Below are 25454 nucleotides of genomic sequence, written 5' to 3' on the forward strand. Positions count from 1 at the left end.
AACAAGGGTCACACTTCTTGTTTTAGCAATAAAGAGCCTTGTTCATAGTGGATGCACAACAAATATTTGTTGAATCCACTTGATGAAAATCATTTAAGGAGACATAACACAGAACTGTAACTAGAGGCTGTGGAAGTTTCCTTCCAGCTCCAAGGTTTTAAGGCAAAGCCCTCAGGTGATTTCCTCATCCTAAGTCCTGGGAATGGGCAGCTAGGGAAAGGGGTAAGCAACTGATTTTCATAGCAGAAAGGAGTGGATCTGCCTGGGCAGCAGTCCGGGGTCCCTGGTTGGGCACATTTATCTAGACGCCAGCTGGTCTGGCTCTGGACTGTTACGATAACTGGATTTCTAAATTCTGTCTTTCCTCAAGGATCGAGGACCTGGGTTTTCTGCTCCCATTACAGTTCATTTTGATTTCATAAACATTTTTGAGCATCTGCTAGGTCCCAGTTATTGTGCTCGGTGCTGGACAGCAAACATGAACATAATGGAAGCTGATCTATGATAGCCAGTCAGCTTTGTGACCCTGAGTTAGTTATTTCTCCTCTAGGGGCTCTATTTCCTTATCTGTAAAATGGGGCTGTAGCTTGGGGATTGCAGTTTATCTCTGGAGAAGCATTGAACTGTGCTATGCATCTGTTCTCATAGAGGGAAACTGAGGTCTGGGTGGGTGGACATACTGGACTGGTCACAGAGCTGGACCAGTTCAGTGCTTCCCTGGGTACGGTTTGCCCTCATCTCCTTGCAGATGGTGCCTGAAACTTCCCAGAGGGCCTCTGTGCTGTGTCCATCCCCATTTGTCCAGAGGCACTGTCCTGATTGATCCAACAAAAGTGAGTGGTTTCTGTTTGGTGGGAGCCCCCCCGCTTAGCAGCACCCCCCCCTCCGACAGCAGGTCCACATGGCCCCACCCCACCCTTGAGCATCCACGCTGCCCTCACCCGCCTCTCCCTCTCCCCGGAACCCGCAGCGGCACCCCATCCATGTCCTGCCAGGTGGAGCCTGCAGGGAGCAAGTGTCTACAAACCTGCCCAGAACCTTAGGTTCTGGACCGCTGCCCTGGCTGAGGTTGATAAATGTTCATTGATGAATGTTCATTGAAGATGAAACACCCTCCAAGGACCCAAACTGGCTTGGCAGAAGCCCCAAAGCAACCTAATAGTTGATTTTAAAAATTCTTCCTGCCCTGCCTGAGAATCCTCCAAACCTCCCCCAAGTCAATTTAAATACTGCTTCGGTTGTTTTCAATCTGCAATCAGTCATTTACACCGTTGTCAGGCCTTTGCAGGCACCAGCCTGGGTCTAAGAATGGAACCCTGCCCCCACCAGCTGGATAAGCTGGCAAGCAGTTCACTGTGAGCCTCTCCGATTTCTGTCCGTAAGTAGGAAGAGCAGTACCTTCCTTGCAGGGTTACCTACAGACGATCTATGTCATGTGAAATCTACAGCAGACGGTTTTGCCATTGTCGAGTGCAGTAAAATGGTTACAGGTGTGACATCTGGGGTCAGATTGCTTGGGTTCAAATCCCCGATCCCTGTCAGCAGGTGATGATGAGCAGCTTATTTACCTCTGGGCAGCAGTTGCTCATTGTTAGTGGTAACTACCGTTTTCATAATTTGTTGCATCCATCTTGGGCAGCTGGAGACAAGCCAGTGATCCGATGGGCGTTCTGTAACACGCAGCCATCACATTACTATTTTTTATTGTGGTATATATATCCATTTTAACCATTTTTAAGTGTACAATTCAGTGGCATTAATTTCTTTTGCAGTGTTGTGCAATATCACCTCTATTTTCAAACAAACAAACTCTGTGCCCATTAAGCAATAATTCCCCATTCTTTCCTCCCTCTGGTCCCTGATAACTTCTAATCTATTCTCTGTCTCTCTGAGTTTACCTATTCTAGATAGTTCATACAAGCCATCACTTATTTTAAGCATCCTTTGCAGATTCATAACAGCTCTTCAATGCAGGAATGTAAAATGTGTTATTTAGTTTGCTCATAAAATAATTAAATTTGGAATACTAAGTTTAATGGTAATTTTATTCAGGCAATAATTATAGATTTAGTGATTATACTTTTATTTCTAAAATGTGGGGTTTTTTTTGTAGAAAATATAGAAGAGTATAAAAGAAGAGGCTAAACAACACCCATAATCCCAATAACGTTAATGTTTGGTATGTTATTTAAAAAATTAGATTTACCATTACTCAACATAGTACTAGAAATCCTACCCCTAGCAATCAGACAGGAAAGAGAAATAAAAGTCATCCAAAGGAAGAAGTAAAACTGTCATTATTTGCAGATGACATGATACTATATAGAGAAAACTCTAAAGACTTCACCAAAAAACCTACTAATAAATGAATTCAGTAAATTTGCAGGATACAAAATCAATATACAGAGATCTGTTGCATTTCTTCTGTACACTAACAATGAGCTAGCAGAAAGAGAAATTAAGAAAACAGTCTCTTTTACAATTTAATCAAAAAGAATAAAATGCCTAGGAATAAATTTAACCAAGGAGGTGAAAAACCTGTACTCTGAAAACTGTAACACATTAATGGAAGAAATTGAAGGTGATACAAATAAATGAAAAGCTATACCATGCTCATGGATTTCCAAAACACCCCAACTCACTGCTCCCTGGGGAATTCTCTTTCTAGCCAAATATGACTCTTTATTATCCTGATTTTTACAGGAGACCTGCCTTTTTTCGCACCTTTATTCTCAAGATACACCTCCCCTGAATGCTCCCCCCACCCCATGCTTCAGTAAAAATATTTATTCAGCATTTCCTATGCTCCAGTCCCTAAACTAGGCATTAGGGAACAAGATAGATGGGAACCTGCCTTCATGGAGCTCCAGCCTAGGGGGAGAGGAGAGACATTAGGTAAACAAGCAATTACAAATGACAGTATCAGTGTTCTGAAGGGGGCATAGGGAGCCAGGAGACTGCATGACAGGGGAGGGGGCTGACTCAACCCGGAGTCAGGGAAGGCTTCCTGGAGGAGGTGTTGCGTAGGAGGAGGAGGAGGACTAAGCCATGTTGAGAATGGCAGAAAGAGCATGCTAGCATAGGGACTGTCTTGTGCACAGAGTGTGAGCTGCTTTATAAACTGAGAGAAGCCCCATGTGACTGAGGCGCCTTCTTCTCTGGCCAATTTCGTGATACTTGTCAAAGTCAAGTGACTGCTTGATTGTATCTCCTTAGCATGTTCGGAGAGTTTAAAGGGCATAGAGTGTTGCTAAACATCTCTTACAAACTTCTGTCTTTAAAAAAGATTTTTTAAAAGTGTTTAATTTTGAGAGAGAGAGAGAGAGAGACAGATCAGGAGTGGGGGAGGAGCAGAGAGAGAGAGATACAGAATCCAAAGCAGGCTTCAGGCTCTGAGCTGTCAGCACAGAGCCTGATGCGGGGCTTGAACCCATGAACCACAAGATCATGACCTGAGCTGAAGTCGGCCGCTTAACCAACTGAGCCATCCAGGCGCCCCCAAACTTCTGTGTCTGTGCAGGTAGAATAATGAGCAAATTTACCCTTCCACCTTAAACAACTAAAAAAAAAAACAAAAACAAAAAAAACCCAAAACCCAAAAATGAAACAACTGTTTTCAGACATTGGACAACTGGTAATGTAGGATGGTGATTCCTTTGAGAGGGAAAACAAGTATGATGAGCATTATAATTGCCTTGGCTTATAGGCTGGAGAGAGTTTCCAGGCCACAGAGCAGGAGGGGCACCCAAGTGTAACATGTCATGAAGCTGAATTGTGGAGTTGAAGCTGAGAGATTGGGAGGCCAAGGTGGCTACAGTTTCCGGGGAGATGGGAGAGGAAATTGCTGCAGAGAGAGAGTAGTGAGGGATTTGCAGATGGTTCCTCCCTGTGATGCTCCATCCCATCCCTAGTCTTTAGCTGAACATCAATCAGGGCATGCTATAAACTATCTGAAGCTGGGGAAAGTTCCACCCAAATGGAGTAGACGAAACAATCCTTGGAGCTCCCACAGAGTTGGTGTTGACACCAGCCAGACTAGAAAGCCTCCAAATTCACAGGGCATTGGGTAGACTATTCACAGGGTATTGCCTCAGTAGTGGGGAAATCAGCCCTACGCTAAAGGCTACTCTGGTCTTGCCTAGGAAAGTTTAAAGGATCAAATTGTTCTCAAGTAACTTGACTCTGTTCTAGAGTATTTTTTTAGAAATACAAGAATATCTATCACCCAATAAGGTAAAATCCACAATGTCTGGCATCCAATCTACAATTACTAGGATACAAAGTCATAGGAAAATATGACCCATAATGAAGAAAAAAAGCAACCAATCAAAACTGACCCAGAAATGATGCAGGAGAATAGAATTCATAGATGTAATTATTGCAACTATATTCCATATGCATGAGGAGGCAGAGGAAACCATAAGCACATTAAGAAATATGGGAGAGAAAAAACACCCAAATAGATCTTCTAGAGATGAAGACCACAATGTCTGAGATAAAACTGCACCGCATGGGCTTAACAGCAGATTAGTCGCTGCAGAAGAAAAGATAATGAACATGAAAACACAACAGTAGAAACTCACCAAGATGAAACACACAGAGAAGATTAAAATGAACAGAGCATCAGTGACCTTTGGGACAACGTCAAGTGGCCCAACATATGTGTACTTGGGGTCCCCAGAGGTGAAGAAAGGAGGGGATGTAAAAAGCTTTTGAAGAAATAATGATGGAAAACACCAAATCTGAATTAAACCATGAGCAAGATACAAGAAGCCCAGTGAATCCCAAGCAAAAAATCTCTTGTATTTCAATGCATGGCTCACAGTCCACATGCAGTCAGTGTCTGATAAATGAATGATCAAATGGCTGCCTGCGCAGACTCTGCCCCCTGCTTTCTGTCTTCATCACCTCTCCTTTCTTCCCTCTCCCCTCTGCGTGTCTCTTGCTTCTCAACCGTCAGAGTTGTCCTGGATGCATATGGTAGCCTCTAGAAAAGCCACTGATCTTAAGTCTAGGAGCTTGTTTCTGCTTTAGGCTTTGTCATTGAAAGCCTCGAGCAGTCCAGCCTCCTTGAAGTTGGAGTGCCTCAAGGGGTTTAGAGATTAAAGCTACCATATCCTGAGCCCTGCTGGCACCACTTCCCTGGGGACTTCTGGCTTCTCAGTCCCTGTGGGGGTTGTAGGGTCAGGAGGAGTGCCCAGGATGGACCAGATGCTGTGTTCTTCTCAGGTGTGTGGCCTAGCAGATCAAGATGCAGCCTCAATCACGGCCCGGCTCTGCCATTCCTTTGCCCTGTGAGGTTAGGTTGGTTGCTTCACTTCTCTGAGCTGCCAACTGTATGGTGGTGTTTGGATTTGATGATTTCTTTATCCCCTTCCAGCTGTGACATCTTGTGATTGAAGCTACTACTACGCATCCGTTGTCACGTGGCGCTGTCCCCTCCCTGCCAGTCCCCCATGGCTGCCTTTCTCTTTGATGTGTCTCATCTTTGCTAAGAGTGTGTGGAGACTGGAGATGAGGGAGGCAGACAGGCCTCAGACCCTTTGTCTTCACTGGGCCCCTTCCTTCAGTGGCTCCCAGAGTTTTCAGGTCCAAGTTCAAACTGATTAACTCAGCACACCAGGCTCTAGAGCATGGTCCCCGGAACCCGCATCAGAATCATATTTTCTCACTCCCCAGTGTGTTAACAGTAAAGATTTTGATTAAGAAAGTCTGGGGTGGGTCCTGGGAATTGGCATTTACAATAAGCATACAAAGGTATTTAAAAATGTTTTGGCGGTGATGGGGAGGTTAAGTCATACTATACAGCTAAAAAAAATCCTAACAGTAAAAAAAAAAAAAAAGCATATGCTGAAACTGTTCGTCTGCCATCATCCTGTCCTCTCTGGGTCACCGGTTCCAGGGATAGTGCATTGCAGGCACCTACATATATATACTTGTGCTTGAGCACGGGGACAGGCCAGGGACTTCTGCAAGCCCAGTAAAGCCAGAATGGCTGCACCAGGGCCTCTCGGATGTCCGCCCTCCTCCGCCCCTGCCCCACCTGCCATCTCTAAGATCTCTACCTGCACTTCCCACTCGAACACCTGCCACATTTTAGCCTTGCTGAACTTGCCCCAGCTCAGCCACTGAGACGCTGCCACAATCTGTGTGCCTTTCCTTTGTACTTCTCTTCACCCAGAAAGGCTTTCTTCCTGTTTTGCTGCCCAGCCCATGCCTATTTATCCTTCAAGATTCAGCTCAAGTGCCTCCTCTTCCAGGAAGCCTTCTGGCCCTACCCTGAGCGCCACACTCTGGCTTCTCTGCAATTCCACACTCCTTCTTACCAAACTAATCATGCAGAGTGGGCTTTCCTCTTTCTGTTCCCCACTGGACTGGGAGCTCAGGGCAGGCCAGGGCAGTTCTTATTCTCTGTTGAAGTGCCAAGTCCCAGGACAGTGTACATAATACATAGATACTTAATAGATGGTGTTGAACGAACGCCCAGATGGCAGGCGTTTTGTCTCATTCTTGCCGTTTGCAGTCCAGAAATCCAAACCGCAGTGCTCTGCAGCCTCACCCAGGTGCTCTGCTTCTCGGTGCCTCAGAAGGGCTGGTGGAGGTGGAGGAGAGGGCCCTGTGCAGAAAGCTGGAAGGAGGCACTCCCCAGAGGTTTCCCCAGTCACAGGCGGGAGGTGGCCCTCAACTCCTGAGCACGAATGGCTGAGGGGGCTGGAGGAGATGCCCACCACCGGGATGGGGAGACCCAGCCCCAAGTCCCCCCCCCCCCCACCATCCTGGGTTGCCCTGACGGTAGCCAGTGGGCTTTAGCAGAGCCTTCCTGGCAGAGGCAGTATGACAAGGCTGCCTCCTCCCCACCCGTGCAGAGGGAGCAGGTGGCCTTGCTGTAGGGAGGGGGCAGGGAGATCCAACAGAGGGAGGGGCCTGGGAGAGGAAACTGAACCAGCAAAGCAGAGTGGGGGTGGGGGGTGAGCGGCTGGCCAGGCGGTTGTTTCAAGAGTAAATGTGCTAGGAACGCTAATGAGCTGCGTTCATTCATGGCTAGCTGCCTCCCAAACTGGGGAGCCAGCCAGGTTCTGGGGTGGAGGAACTGGGGCTAGGAGCCAAGTTGGGGAGCTGCCTGGCTGCTGGGGCAGGGCCTCCCATGACTAGGCTGGCATGGGGAGTCTTTGTCCTGGGTCTGAGGGGGCCCCCTTCCTTCCCTCCCCTTTATAGGAAACGCCAGGCTTTGCCAGGTGGTGACAATTTGGGATTCGCTGTCCAGGCCAGTCTAGAAGCTTCTAGGGCACTGGCTGGCTCTTGGGAGACACGGGCAGGGCTGATCTTGCAGCCCCCTGCTGGCTCCCACCCCTCCCTCCATCCCATCACCCTACCACTCTGAAGCCCCCAGGGCAAGTGGCCTAGTTAATCAACACTCTCCCTCTTCCCCACATGGATCCTGGCTTCTGAGGAGCCCTCTGAGGTCACCGGGCTGGGGAGGCACCGCTGGAGCAGAAGGTTGGAAACTGGACGTCTTCAACAGTCTGAGTGCCGTCTGTGACAGGCCTACTAAGTGCCAGGTGCTGGGTTAAGTGCCAAAGCGAGGAAATAAGTAAGCCGGGGGGAGAGGCAGGCTCTGCCCCAGGAGGAGTGTCAGGGAAGGAGCCACATGTGTAAACAGCTCCAGCTAAGAGGGGGTAAACAAAGCAGCAGGCTCAGTGGAATGAGGATTTAACTCTGCCTGAGGCAGCTGGCAGGGCCTGTGAGAGGAGGGGGCTGAGCGCCCTGCGGAGAAGCAGCAGAAATTGGTGAGGGAGAGGAGTGAGGAGGCCCTTGTAGGCTGGAGTTCTGGTTTAATGTGTGGGAAGCTTCTCTAAGGTCACAGCCCCTGGGGACCCCCAAGAAGGGCCCTTCCCCTCAAGTTGTCATTTGATTGATACTGAAGAACCCATGGCCTGGGATGGAGGTCACGGAGAGCAGTGTGTAAAAACCTGAAAAAGAACTGTCAAAAGCCCATAACACCAGTCACACTAGTTGTGACATACTGGCCACAGTTCTATCTCTGCTATGACAGTGGAGATAGTAAAATTTTCATCAAGGTGGAAAAGAAAAACAAAGCCCCCCCCCCCCCCCAAGTCTTTGGATACCTGGTGGATAAGGCTTTAACCTCGTGGAGACTAGCCATATCCCCCCACGCCCCCCACAAGCTGTATCCATGCTGTGCCTACCCCTGGCACCTCCTGGACCAGCTACCTTTCTTTCTGGTTCCTCCCGAGGGGAAACCCAGGTAGCCAGCTCCAGGGAAGGGAGGTGATTCTGGAACTGCTTAACTGTTTCTTCTTGCCAGCGCCTGTAGGTGGCCGGGAATCAGGGGACGATGGACAAAAGATGTCTGGGTCCTACAGAGAACAAGCAAACCACAGCTGTTCTTGATTTTCCAGAGGTCCTTCATCTTTTCTGGGCTTGAGGATAATTCTCTCCCTCTCTGGATTTCCTGTTCACACCCATGCCCACACCTGTGTCTACACCTGCCTTGGAGTAAGAAAAGTCCCTATCCAAAGGAGGGTAAAGGCTTGGGGGGTTGACATGGGTGGACCGTGGAAGGAGCTTCTCTCCCAAGCAGGCCACCCAGCCCTCTTCCAGCCCTGTCTGCAGTCCTCTGATGGCAGGACCGAATATTCGTTTTCATCTGTCAGAAATGGAAGAATATTGCTGTGAGTGTGGGTTGGACTTCCAACCCCCACTGATACTCATGGGGGGTTGGATGCCCACTGATGCCCAAACCCTGCATCCCCACCTGGGAAGCCAGTGTAGCCGACTGGGCAGAAGTAACATCTCCCCTACGAGCAAATGTCCACATTAGGGCCATTTTCATGCCGGAGCAGGTAGCTGCTGTCTTCTCCTCAGACAAGTGGGTTGCTGCCATCTTGGTGGAGACAGGGGAGAAGACTGTACTTAGCCTAGGTCTGTTGTACATTCCGCCTCCGCCCCCCCCCCCCCCAAGGCTCTGCCCTCAAAGTCCAAGGCTAAGTAAGGTAGGTAGCTTGGAGAGCTGGGGTGCGGCGCTTCCTTTCACCAAGCATTCACAAAGCAAGTCTGGTGGGGCCTGGGACGCGTTTCTGACGTCGGGGAAAGCATGTCTGTGGCCCTGGGGAAGGGGGTCCGGGAGGCAAAATAAGATCTCCCCCTCGCTCTGGCACAGCTGCTGGGGCTGCGGGTTCCGAGTGCTTGCGTCTAAGTGTGCACATACTCGCGGTGTGTGTGTGTGTGTGTGTGTGTGTGTGTGTGTGTGTAGTCGGCCAGGGCCAGGACTGGACAGGTTGAGCGGTGGCCATCCTCCCATCCCCTCCCCCGTAGCCCCCTGCCCGCTCGCGGCGCCTCGGAGGTTCCACCTTTGAAACTGTACGCTGCTCGCAGCAGCCGCAGCCGAGTGGTCGTCTTCGGGAGGCGGGGGAGGGGGCTGCTGGGAGGGCGGGGAGGAGTCTGGCCCTGGATGTGTGCTTTTCGATTGATGGATGACTGCCGGGTGGGAGCGAGCGTGCGGGTGTGAGTGTGTGATTGTGCGTGTGTGTGTGTGTGTGTGTGTGTGTGTGTGTGTGCGCAGGGTGCGTGCGCGCGCGGGGCCTGCCCATTTTCCTCCTCGCAGCAGTCAGTTGGGAGCTGGAGGGAGGGAGAGAGGGAGACAGACGCAGCCAGCGAGAAACCGGAGAGGAGCCGAGCGCCCTCCGCCCAAGGCGCCCTCCCTCGGTCCGCACACAGGCGCCGTCGCTTGGAGGAGCAAGGTGCCTCCCAGCCCGCAAGGGCATCGCGTAGGAGCCCGCGGTCTCCTCGGTGGCGCTGCCCCGGGACCGCACCTGGAGGCCGCCCCGGACGGGGATGGTAAGCGGCTGCCGCCGTCTGGCACACCAGCGGGACGCGGTGAGGGCACCATGGCGCTGACGCCCGGGAGGGGGCCCTCGGCGGGGCTCGTCCGACCCGAGCTCTGGCTGCTGCTGTGGGCAGCCGCGTGGCGCCTGGGTGCCACCGCGTGCCCCGCCCTCTGCACCTGCACCGGCACCACGGTGGACTGCCACGGCACGGGGCTGCAGGCCATCCCAAAGAACATCCCACGGAACACGGAGCGCCTGTGAGTACGGCCCCCATCCCCAGCGCTCAGGGAGCCCCGCGGTTACCCTCCCACCAAGACGAGTTCAGGGCTGGGGTGGGGCAGCACCGTTGGGGCCCCGGCTCTGTGGCCAATAGACGGGTCAGTGCCTGCCGCGGTCCTTCTTGAGCCAGGAGCCAGCAGCACCCCTGTTTCCCTTTCCCGGGATTCAAAGGGCCCTGGCGGGGCTGTCAGCTCCCATCCTCACCCCTGCACCCTGCCCTTAGCCCTGGCAGGCCATTACCACTGTGCCAGCACTTGATTCCTACAGGGTGCCTGTGACTTGGTGCCAGCAAGCCTTCCTGGCACTCAGGGGGGAAGCTCCTCGCACTGCCAGGCACCATGTCTTCTTTTGGGCACATGGGGCTTGGGCTGTGGTCTGAGCTGCATGTGTGGACTGGGCTCTGTGGGCTAGCAGGCAGGTGATGGGCCGCAAGATGGGATGGAGTTGAAGTTTCCAGTCTTCCCCTGCCTCCCCATTGTTTGCCCCAGAGCCTTAAGAATTCTTCTCTTGCAGGTGTCAGGCATTGGTCCCCCCACCTCACATCCAGCCATCCCTAACCGAGGCAGACAATGGGACCTGAGGGATTTGGGTTTGGGGCCTGGGGTATATTACATCGACACCCAGAAAAGGGTAGGTGTGATAATGCTGAGGGGTCGGGAGCCTGGAGTGGAGACATGGACCATGAAGTCATTTAAAAATAATTCATCTTCCCCTGTTGTCTCTTACTTCTAAATTCTTGAGAAAACTCAGCCCTTTCTAGATGGGCTGAGCTTTGTAGGGTGGGTGTGTGTGTGTGTGTGTGTGTGTGTGTGTGTGTGTATGGATCTATATAATTTGTTTCCCCAGATTCTCCTGCAGAATGTGTGTCTGTGTGAATTCCTAGTACCCGTGGTGTCACCTCAGTAGTGGGAGGTTGTGAGAGTCCCTGTACATGGGCCATGTGTGTAGATTTTTGGTCACATGCAGGGTCTTTGTGCTGCCTGCAGAGGTGACTGCTTCGGGAGATTATTGAACTGGACTTTGGAGAAGGCTGCCAGCTCCTTTGAAACCTGCCTGCCCCTTCTCCCCACACTCCTGGGCAACTGCAGTGGCTCTCAGGAAAGGCGTACATATCTCGATAACTTGAGTGCATTTTCACAGCTCCCAGCTGGCCAAAGGCAGAAATCTGACCCTGGGGAGAGCTATCTCCTGGATCAAACTCTGTACCAAGGTCAGCAATTAGTGAGCACACGTTTGCCCCAGACTCTTCTTGGCTGAGTCTGAAAAATTCCCATGGAGGTTTCAGAGAATTTGCAATCTAGATGCAATCTAGATAGGAATTGGTGTGTGTGTGTGTGTGTGTGTGTGTGTGTGTGTGTGTGTGTGTGTACATGTGTGTTGTGGGGCTGCGGAGAGATGCTGGCATGGGGAGAGGTTGGACAGAATCAGGTTTCCTTGGGGCAGCCTGTGCATTACCCTGTGTGGCTATGGAGAGGGACTGAGGGTCAGGAATCTGCCCAGAGGACCCCTGAGGTTGCAGGGTCGCCCTCCACACCTGTTTGTCCTGGACCTATTCTCTGTTCCTTTGCTGCATCCACAGGGCATTTTTCTTGCAGCTGTTATGCTGATGACAGCCTAGGTCTGTGACACGGTAGCCCATTGCCTTAGCTTTTGGACCTGAATGCTGAAGTCATCCCATTCCTTGCTCTTTCTCTCCACCTTTAGTCTTGAGGACAGTGTCAGTTTTGGCGTTCAGGAACTCTTGAACTCTTTTGCTATCAGAGTGGAACGGAAGTGAAATTTCCTAATGCAAAAGAGAGTTGGGCCTTCAACTGCTGAGGTTGCTGTGTGACCTTGGACAAGTTACTTAACTTCTCTGAGCCTTTGTTACTTTCCATCCAGAAAATGGGGCTGCTGATGGTTTTTGTGAGGACCGAAGATCATATATGGAAAGCATCCTGGTTCATTATGTTTACTAAGTGAGAGGTATTATTGTGATAGGATCAGGAGAAAAGTCTCTATTTAATTCAGCAAATGTGTAACAGAGCCAGGAACTACCCTCGGTGCTGAGGCTCCAGCAGGGAGTGAGTAAGTCCCTGCCTTCAAGAGATATACAGGCGAGAGGACCAGGCAGGGGACACATAACTGGAAGCTCTTGGGAGAGGGCCAGGCTGGCAGTGTGATGGGGCTGTGGTGGGGAGCATTGGGGTGGGAAGCACTCTTCTGGAGGGAAGGGGCTTCTCAGAGGATGGGCCATTTTATTAGCATACTTTGGGACCCAGTAGTGGCTGGGTCAGAGTATGCCAAGCAGAGATGGCAGGCAGCCCAAATAGAGGGAACGTTCGGGCAAAAGGCCCGCAGGTGTGCGTGTGCCAGCCTGATGGCTGAGTGGACCGGCTTTGTCCCGGGGCTGCAGCGTGTCACATCCAGTGGGATGTGACAGGGCTTGAGGTTGGGAAGGTGAGGAAGAGTCAGGAAGTCCTCTCTCTCTCTCTCTCTCTCTCTCTCTCTGGATTTTTCCTTTGGGGACTTCAGGGATGGAATCCAGGGGTGACTTACCAGGGGGAAGCCGGGGGAAGTGTGGTCTTTGCTGAGTGCAAAACTTCTCAGGCGGTGAAAGCCTGTGCAGCAGGCAGGCCTCTGAAGAGCCATTTGAAGAGGAATAGAACACCCCGAAAAGAGGCCTTGGTGAGCGCCCCGGCAGACCCAAAATAGCTGTAGCAAACGCCCTGTCTAATCGATAGGGGTGTCGTGCAGTGTCAGAGCCTGAGACAGTGGCTTCTGCGGCTGTGAAATTGGGAAAGAGTGCAGCTGTGCCTTCGCCTTTTGTCTTCTGGGCAGTTTCTATGGCAGCTCATGAGACCCGGCAACTTTATGATCACATATCCCGTAACTCTGGGTCCGGGCCTGTCCCCCCAAGTGGGAAGAGATTGGTTTGCTGCGGAGACTTCTGGGAAAGGGCCATGCAGACTCCAGAGCTGTGGAGGAGATTGGTTCAGCCAGAGGGGCTGTGGGGCTGGCGGGCTGCGTGAGGCAGGGACGCTGAATAATTCGCTGCAATGGAACAATTAAAATACGGAGTGAGGGTTAGGGGTGTGGTGGAGGAGGCCTGGAAGCTTCATCTCTTTGTAGAACTCAGGCTCAGAGGGACCTAACCACGGCCGCTATTAATTGTCTTTTCTTCTACTCAACGACTTTGATTTTCAGTTGGAGTTTTTAAAAATTAAAACAGTCTTTTAGACTAGAGCATCCAGGAGAGTGTGATAAGAGGGTGTAATATGCGGGACACCGCTTCTCCCACCCACCCCAGGCACTTGCATTCTAGATTTGTCACAGATTGCCCTCGTGGGTGCAGGGTGCAGAGACAGGAGAGGCCTGAGGATGCTAAGGCCAGGAAAGGCCCTGGGGGAGGCCCATTGGTCTCCGTTCGCACCTCGGGCCCAGCATGATCTGCTGTTCGTTAGGTTCTGGGGGCCTGTTCTCTTGCATCGTGGCCAGTTTGTCCACTGCCCTAGCTCCCCTGCCTGCTGCAGAGGCCTGGAGGGCCCTTGCCTTTTCCTGGTCTGGCCCCCTGAATCTGGAGGCCCCATTCAACGGGGCTGGGTGGGCATGCCCAAGGAAGACCTCCCAGGACAGCCAGGAGCCTGTTTGGAATTCCAAATGACGGTTGGGTGGTGGTCATGGAGAGGGGTCAGGGGGCCAGACCACAGCCATGTCTGTACTGTGGTCTCCTGCAGCGGAGACCTGCATTGTGCAGGGGAGGCTGCCTCTAAGTGGGGCTGGCGGCTCCAGTAGCAGGTGCTCTGGGCTTATTGCTGGGCTCTGCATGACCGGTGGCAGGCCCTTGGTGCTGTCACTCCATCTGCTCTGAGACCCAGTTTCCCCATCTGTAAAAGGGACGATGATGACAGCTTTGCAGGTTGATGGTGAGGATTAAGGGAGCGAATGCACGTAGAGGGCCTGGTGGTGTGCTTGGCACAGGGCTGTGTGAAAATGCTTTGTGATTTAACTGGGTGATGTTATTATTATTATTTGAGAAGCTCGAGCAAAGGTTTGAGGATTCCGGTGGGGCAGGAGAGAGCTTGGGAGGTAAGCACGTGAGTGTTGGTGGTGCTGCAAGGGACTCTTCTGGAGTCTGGCTGTCCAGAGTGCTCCTTCCTTGGACCTGGGCAGCTTTGTCTCCTGCAGTTTGCAGGAGGGAGCAGGGTGGTGGCCTGCAGGGATTCTCTGCAGGGTAGATGGCGTGAGGACATGGCTCTGGAGCCAGACTGCCTGGGATTTTAGCCCCATTCTGCCTCTCAGCAGCTGGGGGGACCTTGGACAAGTTATGGGGCTTAATTAATTCATTCAACAGATAGCTGTCTATCGAGTGTCTGCATCGTGCTGAGTGAATAGTGCCGGACAGAACACCAAACCACCTGTCTCTCCCTGAGTTTTAGCCCAGTAAGGGAGGTAGAGATGAATGGCACAATATGAGAATAAACACATAATGGCAAACTGGGGTAAGTACTCTGGAGAAGGCGTGACTCCTCAGCACCCCGTTTCCTTGCCTACAAAGTGGGGACGATAGCAGACCTGCTTGCGAGGCTGGTTGTGAGGATTTAAATGCGACAGTGCTGGGAGTGGCACTTTGCACAGGGCCTAGCACACAGCAAGTGCCCCATAAATGGTAGTATTACTATTGTTATCAAGGTGACAGAATTGCAAGGACGTGAAAGGAACTGGGGCACCACTCATTTCTGGGTCCCAGCATGGCCCCGCTCCCTCTTCCCTCACCGTGTAGCCATTGGTGTTCTGGATGCCCCCGAGAACACTGCCCCTGCCTCCGTGCCCCTCTCGGAGGCAGGGGGCTGGTCCTCGGTGGTCCTGGCTGCCTGGGGCTGCGAGCGGGGGACAGCCGTGCTCTCTGGGGCCGGGTGAAGGGTGGCAGGGACGGGAGGCTCCTGCATTATTGGAAGCAGACAGGAGCTTGGCCTCCAGTCCTGTGCCGGCATTAGCAGCTCGGCAGGGCTCTTGCTTAATGGGATTTTCTCCCCAAATGCTGTAATTATCGCCATACAAATACTTATTACCCAGAGCAGATGACGGCCGGGCCTTGGGCAGTAGCCAGGGAGCTGGGCTGTGCTGGGGAGGGGGTGGGGGTGAGGGGGTGGGGGTGGAGAACGGGCTCCTCTTTTTGATGGAGTTTGCAACCCCCTCCTCTTCTTTCTGGAACCCAGCCTGTGGCGGACAAACAGCTGTTGGGCACCTGCTGTGTGCATAGTGTTATGAGAGGTCCAGAGTGTGGACCCGCTCCCCAGGGAGCTTGCAGGCTGGTGGGCGAGAAAGGTCTGTCTGCAGAAGAGCAGGTGTGCGAAGATGTCTATGGGGATTAAAGCACATCGGCTACCGGCGCTGGCTTTGGTGTGAGGATGGCTCAGTCTGAATCCTGGCTCCATCAACTACCACCTGAGAGATCCCCGCCGGCTCACTAGTGACTCCGTTACTTCATCTATAAAGTGGAGCCAATGATGACACTTACCTTGCAGGGCTGAGTTTGAATGAGATACTCTGTGTAGAGTGTTTAGAGTAACGCTGGGACAAGTAGTCCATCAGCGTCAGAGATGAAGAGACGGGAGCTGGGGTGGGGAGAGGGGCTGATGGGGTCTGAGGGCTGGGCAGGACCTAGGTAAGGGCCGAGCTGCAGCGAGGGTAGGGGAACCTGGGGCATGAGAAAGTGAGTGCCATACATTTGGGGAGGAGAGTAAGGAGCGGATCCAGCCGGTGGGTACATTCGTGTTGGTGAGTTCTGAGATAGGAGGTTAGGGTAATGGATGGGCACTAGGCCATGGGGCTGGGAAATAGGGAGCCATCAGAGGCAGTGTGTGTGTGTGTGTGTGTGTGTGTGTGTGTGTGTGTATAACATTTTTTTATTAAAACAAATTTTTTTTCTTTTACTATTCAGTGGTTTTTTTTTTCATCCTCAGAGTTGTGCAAACATCACTACAATCCAATTTTAGAATATTTTCGTCACCCAAAAAGACTCTTTGGTGCTCCATGTAACTTTCTGTTTTGTTATAATTTCAATTTTGTACAAAAGTTGCAACAAAAGCATAAGGAGCTCCTATATGCCTGTTATCCACATTCGATTGTTCATATTTCCCTGTTTGCTCTATCATATAGTATGCATAGGCACAGTTTTGTTTTTTGGAACTATTTAAGATTCGGTTGGAGGGGCGCCTGGCTCTCTCGGCCGGTGGAGCTTGTGACTCTTGGTCACGGGGTGGTGAGTTCAAACCCCGTGTTGGGCATGGCGCCTGCTTAAAAAGAAAACATATTTTAAAAAAAGATTACATTGAAATGTAAGTCTTTCTGTCTAAATAGCGTGGTGTGGATTTTCTGAGAATACGGCCATCAAAATCAGAACACTGAACATTGCTACAGTACTGGTATCTGCTCCATTGTTCTGTTTGCACTCCATCCGTTGCCTCAACAATGTCATCCGTGGCTCTCAGAAGGTGTGTGCAGGATTACACATGGCATTCACTTGTGACAGCTCTGTAGTCTCCTTTAATTTGGACTAGTTACTCAGCCTGTTGCTTTTCTTGACCTTTACAGTTTCGAAGAAGACAGGCCAGTTATTTTGTAGAATGTCCCTCCGTCTGGCTTCATCCGTTCCATCCTCATCATTATGCTCAGGTTATGCACTTCTGGCAGGTTATGCTACGTAAGTGGCATTGTGTCCTCAGTGGGTCACGTTGGGACGTCAGTTGCCACTGGTTTTAGCAGCCGTCGCTGAGTCACTTCTAGCATCCTCGTTGCTTCTCTGCGTATCAGCTGGCGTTCTACCGCAAGAAAGAACTTGGCCTTTTCCTCCATCTGTTTGTCTGTTTGTAACAGGATGGATTCAGGGATTATTATTTTGTTCCTTGGGTTGTTCCCATCATTATTTATTTGGACGCTCAGAGTGTGTCCCACGTTTGGGGGAGCCCCTTCGGGCTGCCCCTGTGTCCTTTTGAAAAGACCCTTTGAGCACTTACCCCAGGGGTTTTGAGCGGAGGGTGACAAGTGCAAAGTAGTGTTTTACGACATCCTGTTGCCTGGCTCTGGTGTGGAGGGGGAGACCGGCTGGTGGCGGGGAGGTCTCTTGGTTATGGTCACTGTGGTTTCTGGCTTTTCCGTTGACAGTGGCTTCACTGCCACTGCTGTGATTTTATTCTTAAAACAAAAATGTGAGCAACTTGTATTTTAAAATAATTTTAGACTTACAGGAAAGTTGCAAAAATAGTACAAATACCCTTCACCCAGCTTCCCCTAATGTTTTCTTTTCTTTTTTTAAAGATTTTATTTTATTTTTAATATTTATTTATTTATTTACTTACTTATATTGAGAGAGAGAGTGTGCATGCAAGCAAGGGAGAGAGGCAGAAGGAGAGAGAGAGAGAGAGAGAGAGAGAGAGAGAGAGAGAGAGAGAGAGAGAGAGAGAGAGAGAGAATCCCAAACAGGCTCCATGCTCAGTACAGAGACCGGCGTGGGGCTTCGTCCCATGATCCTGGGATCATGACCTAAGACGAAATCAAGATTCAGATGCTCAACCGATGGAGCCACCCAGGTGCCTCAGATTTTGTTTTTAAGTAATCTCTACACCCAGTGCGTGGCTCGAACTCACAACCCCAAGATCAAGAGCCGCGTGTTCTACTGAGTCAGCTAGGTGCCCCATCTTCCCCTAATGTTAACATCTCTCTTACCCATAGCGTGATGATCAAAATTAAGAAGTTAACATTGGCACAAGGCTATTAAGTAAGCTACACACTTTATTTGGATTTCACCAACTTCTTCTCTAGCGTCCTTTTTCTTAAAAAAATTTTTTTTTCATGTTATTTATTTTGGGTGGGGGGAGAGAGAGAGAGGGAGAGAACAAGTAGGGAAGGGGCAGAGAGAGAATCCCAAGCAGGCTCTGTGCTGTCAGGACAGAGCCTAATGTGGGGCTCAATCCCAAGAACCATGAGATCGTGACCTGAGCCAAAATCAAGAGTCAGATGCTTAACCACCTGAGCCCCCCAGGTGCCCCAGGGTCCTTCTTCTATCCCAGGGTCCAGTCCAGGATTCCACATGATGTTTAGTTGTCATTTCCCCTTAGTCTCCTTCAGTCTGTGACAATTCCTTAGTCTTTTCTTGCTTCTCAGGACATGGGCACTTCCGAAAAGTACTGGTAAGTTATTTTCTGGAAAGCTCTTCATTTTGGCTTTGTCTGATGTTTCTCCCTGATTGGATTGAGGTAATAGAGTTTTGGCAGGAATGCCGCAGGGATGGTGTGCCCTTCCCCGTGCATCCTGTCAGTGGTAGGTGACACTGATAGGTCTCATTGCTGGTGATGTTAACCTTAATCTCTTGGTTAAGACAGTGTCTGCCTGTTTTCTTCCCTGTGACATTACTGAATTCACATTTGCTGTTAATAAATATTTGGGGGAGATACGTCGAGGCTGCCATAGACTTTTTGTCCTCAAATTCTTACCTACTAATTTTAGCATCCATTAATGGATCTTGCCTACAACCATTATTATGCAATTTTGATTTTCTATTTCCCTCATTCCTTCTACATTTATTAATTGGAATTCTTCTGGAAGGAAGAGCACTTTATTGCTTTTTAAGAAGCTGGTTTGTTTGATGGGTACCTTGGGTTTTGAGTTTCCTGAGGGCAGGGCTGTGTCTCATGTATCTTTGTAGTCCCATTGTCTGGTAGGTGCTCAAAAAAGATGTGTTCAATGAGTTGGTTTTTTTTTTTTTTTTTTTTTTAAGCATGTAGCAAGACGTGGGGTGCCTGGCTGGCTCAATCAGAAAAGTATGTGACTCTTGATTGAGGGGTTGTGAGTTTGAGCCCCGTGTTGGGTGTTACAGATTACTTAAATTAATAAAACTTAAAAAAAAAGTTTAACAAAATAAAAACATTGGCAAGACATTTTATGGTTCTGATCTTTGCTTTAGAAAATATAGTCATCATGGTGGGCTGAATAATGGTCCCAAAGATGTCCCTGTTCCAATCCCTGGAACCGTGAATATGTTGCCTTACATGGCACAGGGGGTCTGCAGATGCAGTTAAGGATCTTGAGATGAGAGATGATCCTGGGTTATCAGGGTGGCCCTGACATCATCACAGGGTTCCTGTAAGAGAGAGGCAGGAGGGACAGCTTCAGTAGGAGATATAACCATGGAAGCAAGGGGTGGGAGGGTGGGGGAGGGGCCGTGAGCCAAAAGGGACATCCAGAGCTGTAAGATAATACATATGTGTTGTTTTAAGCCCCTAAGCATGTGGCAGTTTGCTACGGTACCAGTCGCAACAGCCACAGTCCTCATGGAGTTGAGCCACAGGGGCCGAGCCACAGGAGGAAACAGGACTGGACCGAGGCAGGAAGTACAGAGAGAGCTAATGAGAAGGTCATGGGGCCCTAAGCCTCCAGCCTGGGGGAATGATCTTGGGACTGGAGTGAACTTTGGGGAGGGTGGCTGAGCTGGGAGAAGAGAACCTGGCTTCTACTTCTTCTGTTTGAGTTGCCAATAATCAGCTACATTTAAAAGGTGACCTTAAGGGTAGGGATAGGGGATGGTTACTTTGTAGAGTATGTGGACTGGAGAGACAGTTGGGAAGGCCTCCTGGGGAAGAGGTGGAACAGAAACTTCAACAGGAATAAGGATTTCCTGGGTTGGGGGGCAGTGGTTGGGCCTGGCTGCTCAGTTGGTAGAATCTGCAACTCTCGATCTCAGGGTTGTGAGTTCGAGCCCCACATTGGGTGTAGAGGTTACTTACAAAAAATAAAATCTTAAAAAAAAAAAAAAAAAAGAATTTCCTGGGAAGCTGGTATAAAATGCAGACTGAGGGTTGATGGGGGGTGGGAGGGAGGGGAGGGTGGGTGATGGGTATTGAAGAGGGCACCTTTTGGGATGAGCACTGGGTGTTGTATGGAAACCAATTTGTCAATAAATTTCATATATATATAAAAAAAAAAAAATAAAATGCAGATTCCAAGACCCATCCCCGAGGTGCTGATTCAGCAGGTTTTTGGCAAAGGCAATTCAGGCGATTCAGATGCAGGAGGTGCCCAGAACACATTTGGAGAGAAGCACTGGGTTTCCTGGTAAGGAAAGTGCATCCTCTGAAGATTCATGAGGCTTGACTTTAGCTTCCGCCCACGGTAAGATGGCAGGAGGTGATGTGGGTGAAGGTCAAAGGTACTGACTTCCAGCTATAAAGTCAGTAAGTCCTGGGATGTCAAGTACAGTATGGTGACTGCAGTTGATAATACTGTATTCCAGGGGCGCCCGGGGGGCCCTGTGGGTTGAGTGTCTAACTCTTGATTTTGGCTCAGGTTATGATCTCACAGTTTGTGGGATTGAGCCCCACATTGGGCTCTGTGCTGATGGCTCAGAGCCTGCTTGGGATTCTCTCTCTCTCTCTCTCTCTCTCTCTCTCTCTCTCTCTCTCTACCACCCTCATCCGCTTTCTCTCTCAAAGTAAATAAAATAAAATAAATGCTGTATTGTATATTTGAAAGTTGCTAAGAGAGTAGATCTTAAAAGTCCTCATCACAAGAAAAAAATGTAACTATGTGAGGTGACACATGTTAACTAGACTTACTGTGCTGATCATGTTGCAATATATACAGGTATCTAATCAATGTGTTGTACACCCAAAACCAACATAATGTTGTACGTCAATTATATATCTCATTAAAAAAAAGAGGGGGCACCTGGGTGGCTCAATCGGTTAAGAGTCTGACTCCTGATTTCAGCTCAGGTCATGATTTCATAGTTATGGGATTGAGCCCTACATCAGGCTCTGCGCTCACAGCACAGAGCCTGCTTGGTAGTCTCTCTCTCCCCCTCTCTCTCCCCTTACCCCACTCTCTCTCTATCTCAAAATAAATAAGTAAACTTTCAAAACGGGGGTAGGTGGGTTCAGGAGGAAAAGAAGGCAACAGGGGAGGAGAAGGTGGAGAACAAGAGCTCCTGGCTGCTTGTGGATCCGAACCTGGCCAGGTGTTTCTTGGCCACGCCGGAGAAGGAGTTTGGAGATGGGGAGGGGGCTTCACCTGGGAGAGCAGACAGGCTGCCTGAGGACAGCTTCTAGACCTGTGGTGTGGGTCACTGGCCAAGCTGGGCAGCCTGTTTCCTGGGAGAAGTGGGAGGCAAAGGCAGGTGGTTGGGAGTGAGTCAGCCGTGAGGAAGTCTGCGGGAGGGGAAAGCAGGCAGGAGCGCTGAGGGGGAGTGGGCTCGGCAGTGTAGGGGCAGATGGACCGGAGCATGGAGGGCTAGGGGGCGATCTGGAAATGAGGAGCCAGACCCTTGGGGATGGGGAGACAGGTCAGAGAAGGAGAGCAGCAGTGGGGAATTGTGATGGGGTCTGTGGTCACCACGGAAAGCCCCCAGCCCGGGCCGGGCTCAGAGCCCTGCTTTACCCTCCCCTGCCCTTTTCTGCTCACAACTGTCCCTGGAGGAAGCTGTTATCGCTGCTCTGCTGAGGAGTGGGTTGGAGAGGCGTACCACCTGCCTGGGGGCACAGACGGCTGCTGAGCGGGGTGTCCAGGGTCCCTGAGCCTTGAGGCTCTGAGATGTGTTTGTGTTTAGTCTTTAAAATCTGGCTACTGCACCACGCATCTTAATAAGGCCTGGCTTCTTTCATTCATTCACTCATTTATCCGACGTTCGTTCAGCACCTGTGAAACCCCTGTGGGGGCTTAGCCCTGGAGCATGAAGGCAAATTGGCCGCGATTGAGTCCGGCCTGCGCATGTTTGCAGGGTGGGCCCAAGTGCAGGCCGGCACAGGGAGGTGTCCAGCCTCAGGGTGGGGGTTCAGTGAGCAGAGTCGGGGGTGGAGATGTGGGGAGGTGTTGTGGGAGGACTCAGCGTCAGAGCGTTAGCTGGTGGATAGCCTCTCAGGGGCCTGAGGTGGGCAGGGCTGTGCTTTTAGGGCTAGGCCCCAGACCTGGGAAGGGGATTGGCGAGGGCAAGTCCAGGCCTTGGTAATGAAGAGACTGGGGTGGACTTCATGCCTCAGAGCAGAATACACCATGGAATGGGGGTTAACAGCTGGGCCCTGACCCCCTCACACCCATTAGAAGGGCTGCTATCAAAAAACCAGCAAATACCAATTGGTGGTGAGGGTGTGGAAACACCCGGGTGTACTATTGCTGGGAATGTAAAATGGTGTAGCCCCTCTGGAAGACATTCTGACGATCCCTCAGACAATTAAGCAGAATTACCAGATGATCCAGCAAGTCCACGTCTGGCTCTGCGGCCAAAGGATTGAAAACAGGGTCTCAAAGATATTTGCACATGTTCATAGCAGCGTTATTCACAACAGCTAAAGGGCGGAGGCAGCCCAAGCGTCCATGTACAGATGACTGGGTAAACACAACGTGGTGCACACACACAGTTGGAATATAATTCGGCCTTAAGAAAGGAAGGAAATCCTGGCACATGTTGCAACATGGATGAACTCTGAGGACATCAATGCTAAGTGAAATAAGCCGGTCACAAAAAGACAAATACTATTATGATTCCACTCATATGGGGTACCTGAAATGGTGAAATTCCTAGAGACAGAAGCAGGATGGTGGTTGCTAGGGTCAAGGGCGCGGTGGGGGAGGGGGGGCGAGGAATGGAGAGTTATCGTTTAATGGGTACAGAGTTTCAGTTTTCCGAGATGAAAAATCTCTTGAGATCTGTTGTTCAACAATGTGAATACACTTAACACTACCGAACTGTGCACTTAAAATGGTTAAAGTGGTAAGCTTTATTATGTGTATTTTATTGCAATTAAAAAAAGAGAGAAAGAAAGATCTGGGCTCTGGAGTCAGACATGCTAAGGTTTACGTCCTCAACCTACTTACCAGCTAGCTGATCCTGAACAAGTTACTCAAAGGCTTTATGTCTCAGTCTCCTCATAATGTGAGCCAGATGCTCTCGTGAGGCTTAAATGAGTTGGCTTGGTTGTGATCGTATAGATATTTCTAGTATTCGAGCCAAGGAAGCAAGATGGGTCCCCAGGAGCCTGAGGCAGAGTGCGACCAGCAGCATCTTTGTCCTGGCATGGGGCCCCTGACTACTCGTCCCTGGGGCTTCTTGACTTCTTGTATGCTGGAGGGCAGTCCCAGCACTTGGTACCAGGCCTGTGGTCTCTGCTGGGGCAGGAGGTGTTGGGGGAGCCTCCTGATCATGACCCACTGATGCCTGAGGATTATGGGCAAGGCTCAGCCAGCTGGCGGGACTGTGTGCCGCGCTTGGGCTGAGTTATGCCAGCAGCAGCCGGGCTCGGTGGGCAGGATTGCTTATCAGCCTATTTTCACTCTATTCAGTGAACACCTACTGTGTGGAGGGTGCTGGGCGTACAGCAGGGAGCAAACCAGATGTGGCCTCTGCTTCTCCTAGCCTGGCAGGAGAGACTGGCCTTTAACAGAGGATCTCATATTATTGCACACAACTCCAAATTCCAGTCCCAGCTCTGGAGGGGGAGCTGAGTGAACACATAAAAGAGGTGGTCTAGATCAGATGTTTCAGTTGAAGCCCCGAAGGATGTTAGGAGTCAGTCAGGTGTATGTGTTGGTGGGCAGGTGAGGAGGGAAGGACTGTTGTGGGAAGTCCTGGGCTGAGAGAGCAGCATGGGCAAAGGCCCTGTGGCAGAAGTGCTGATGCGTTGAAGGAAGTAGAGGAACAGAGCAGCTGAAGCCCTGGGGGCTGGAATTTTCCTATGAGAGCAGCTGAGTAAAAATCAGTCTCTTCACCTGTGGGCTATAGGAAGTTGTTGGTAACACAGCAGTGTCCTCAGTGCGTGGAGCTTTTCTTGGCTGATGTCCATTTGGGCAGAGCATTTCTTTTTAATTTAAAAAAATTTTTTGTTTTAAAAATTTGGTTATTTATTAAAAAATATTTTTAAACATTTACTCATTTTTGAGAGACAGAGCATGAGGGGGGGAGGGGCACAGAGGGAGAGGGGGAGACACAGAATCCGAAGCAGGCTCCAGGCTCTGAGAGGTCAGTGCAGAGCCTGACACGGGGCTCGAACTCACGGACCGTGATATCATGACTTGAGCTGAAGTCGGATGCTTAACCAACTGAGCCAAACAGGTGCCCTCAAATTTATTTATTTTTATTTAAAAAAAAATTTTTTTTAATGTTTGTTTATTTTTGAGACAGAGAGAGACAGAGCATGAACGGGGGAGGGTCAGAGGGAGAGGGAGACACAGAGTCTGAAGCAAGCTCTGGGCTCTGAGCTGTCAGCACAGAGCCTGACGCGGGGCTCGAACTCACGGACCGTGAGATCATGCCCTGAGCCGAAGTCGGATGCTCAACTGACTGAGCCACCCAGGCACCCCCATTTATTTTTAAACTGAAGTAGAATTGACACAGTGTTAGATTAGTTTCAGGTTTACAACATAATGATTGGATAGGGAGAGCATTTCTTTTCTTTTTTCAGAGAGAGAGAGAGAGAGCAAGCTGGGTGGGGGGCAGAGGGAGAAAGGGAGAGAGGGAGAGAGGGAGAGAGAGAGAGAATCCCAAGCAGGATCCATGCTCAGTGCAGAGCCAGACCGAGGGCTCAATCCCATGACCCTGGGATCATGGCCTGAGCCAAATTCAAGAGTCAGACACTCAACTGACTGAGCCACCCAGGCACCCCGGGGAGAGTAATTCTTATTTAGGATAGGTTTTTTTTTTTTTCCCTGTGGTGCGGGGAGCAGGGAAACACTGGAAAACCCACTCAACCCATTGCTGTTTGAAATATGTCCACTTTAATGCAAATCTATTCATGCATTCAAGCAGTAACTTAATGCAGCATCTATAAGGTGCCATGTACTGTGTTACGCCCTGAGGATACAACAGTGAGAAAAAACTGACACAGTTCATGTCCTCAGGGAGCTTATAAACTCACGCAGGGGCTGAGACACCAGTCAAGGAAGCCCCCAAATCCATCTGGTTTGTGCTGCAGAGGAGGAGTTTGGGCTGTTCTGCAGGTCTGTGATAGGGAGCTTGACCAGCTGGAAGGAACACTTGGAATCAGGCAAAGAGGAAGGAGTATTCTAGACAGAACGGATGGCAGTTCAAAGGCCCTGCCACAGGAGGGAGCGAATCAGAAGGGGGAGTGGGGGGCAGGCCGCGCGGGCCTTGTAGTTCTCGGTAGAGATTTTGTCTCGATTCCAAGAACAATGGGGATTCCATTGAAGGGCTTAAGTAGAGAGTGACACGATCCGATTGCATCTTGAAAGGATCCCTCTGGCTGTGGCTAGGAGAACAGATTGGAGGGGAGCCAGAGGGAATGTGGGGAGCCCTGTTAGGTGGCTCTGCGGGGCCCCAGGCCCTCCGGGCGCAACGGCATG

General features: G+C 50.5%; 1 protein-coding gene across 1 annotated transcript in view; it reads left to right on the top strand.

Annotated features, from left to right (window-relative positions):
- Positions 1 to 9908: 9908 nt before the first annotated feature.
- The window catches only part of SLIT1 (slit guidance ligand 1), a 168250-nt gene continuing 152704 nt past the window's right edge, over positions 9909 to 25454 (top strand). The window contains exon 1 of the mRNA XM_030334219.1: positions 9909 to 10105. Coding sequence (XP_030190079.1) covers positions 9909 to 10105 — 197 coding nt within the window. The remainder of the gene's footprint in view (positions 10106 to 25454) is intronic.

The sequence above is a fragment of the Lynx canadensis genome, chromosome D2 (genome assembly GCF_007474595.2).
Source record: "Lynx canadensis isolate LIC74 chromosome D2, mLynCan4.pri.v2, whole genome shotgun sequence".
Lineage (NCBI taxonomy): Eukaryota > Metazoa > Chordata > Mammalia > Carnivora > Felidae > Lynx > Lynx canadensis.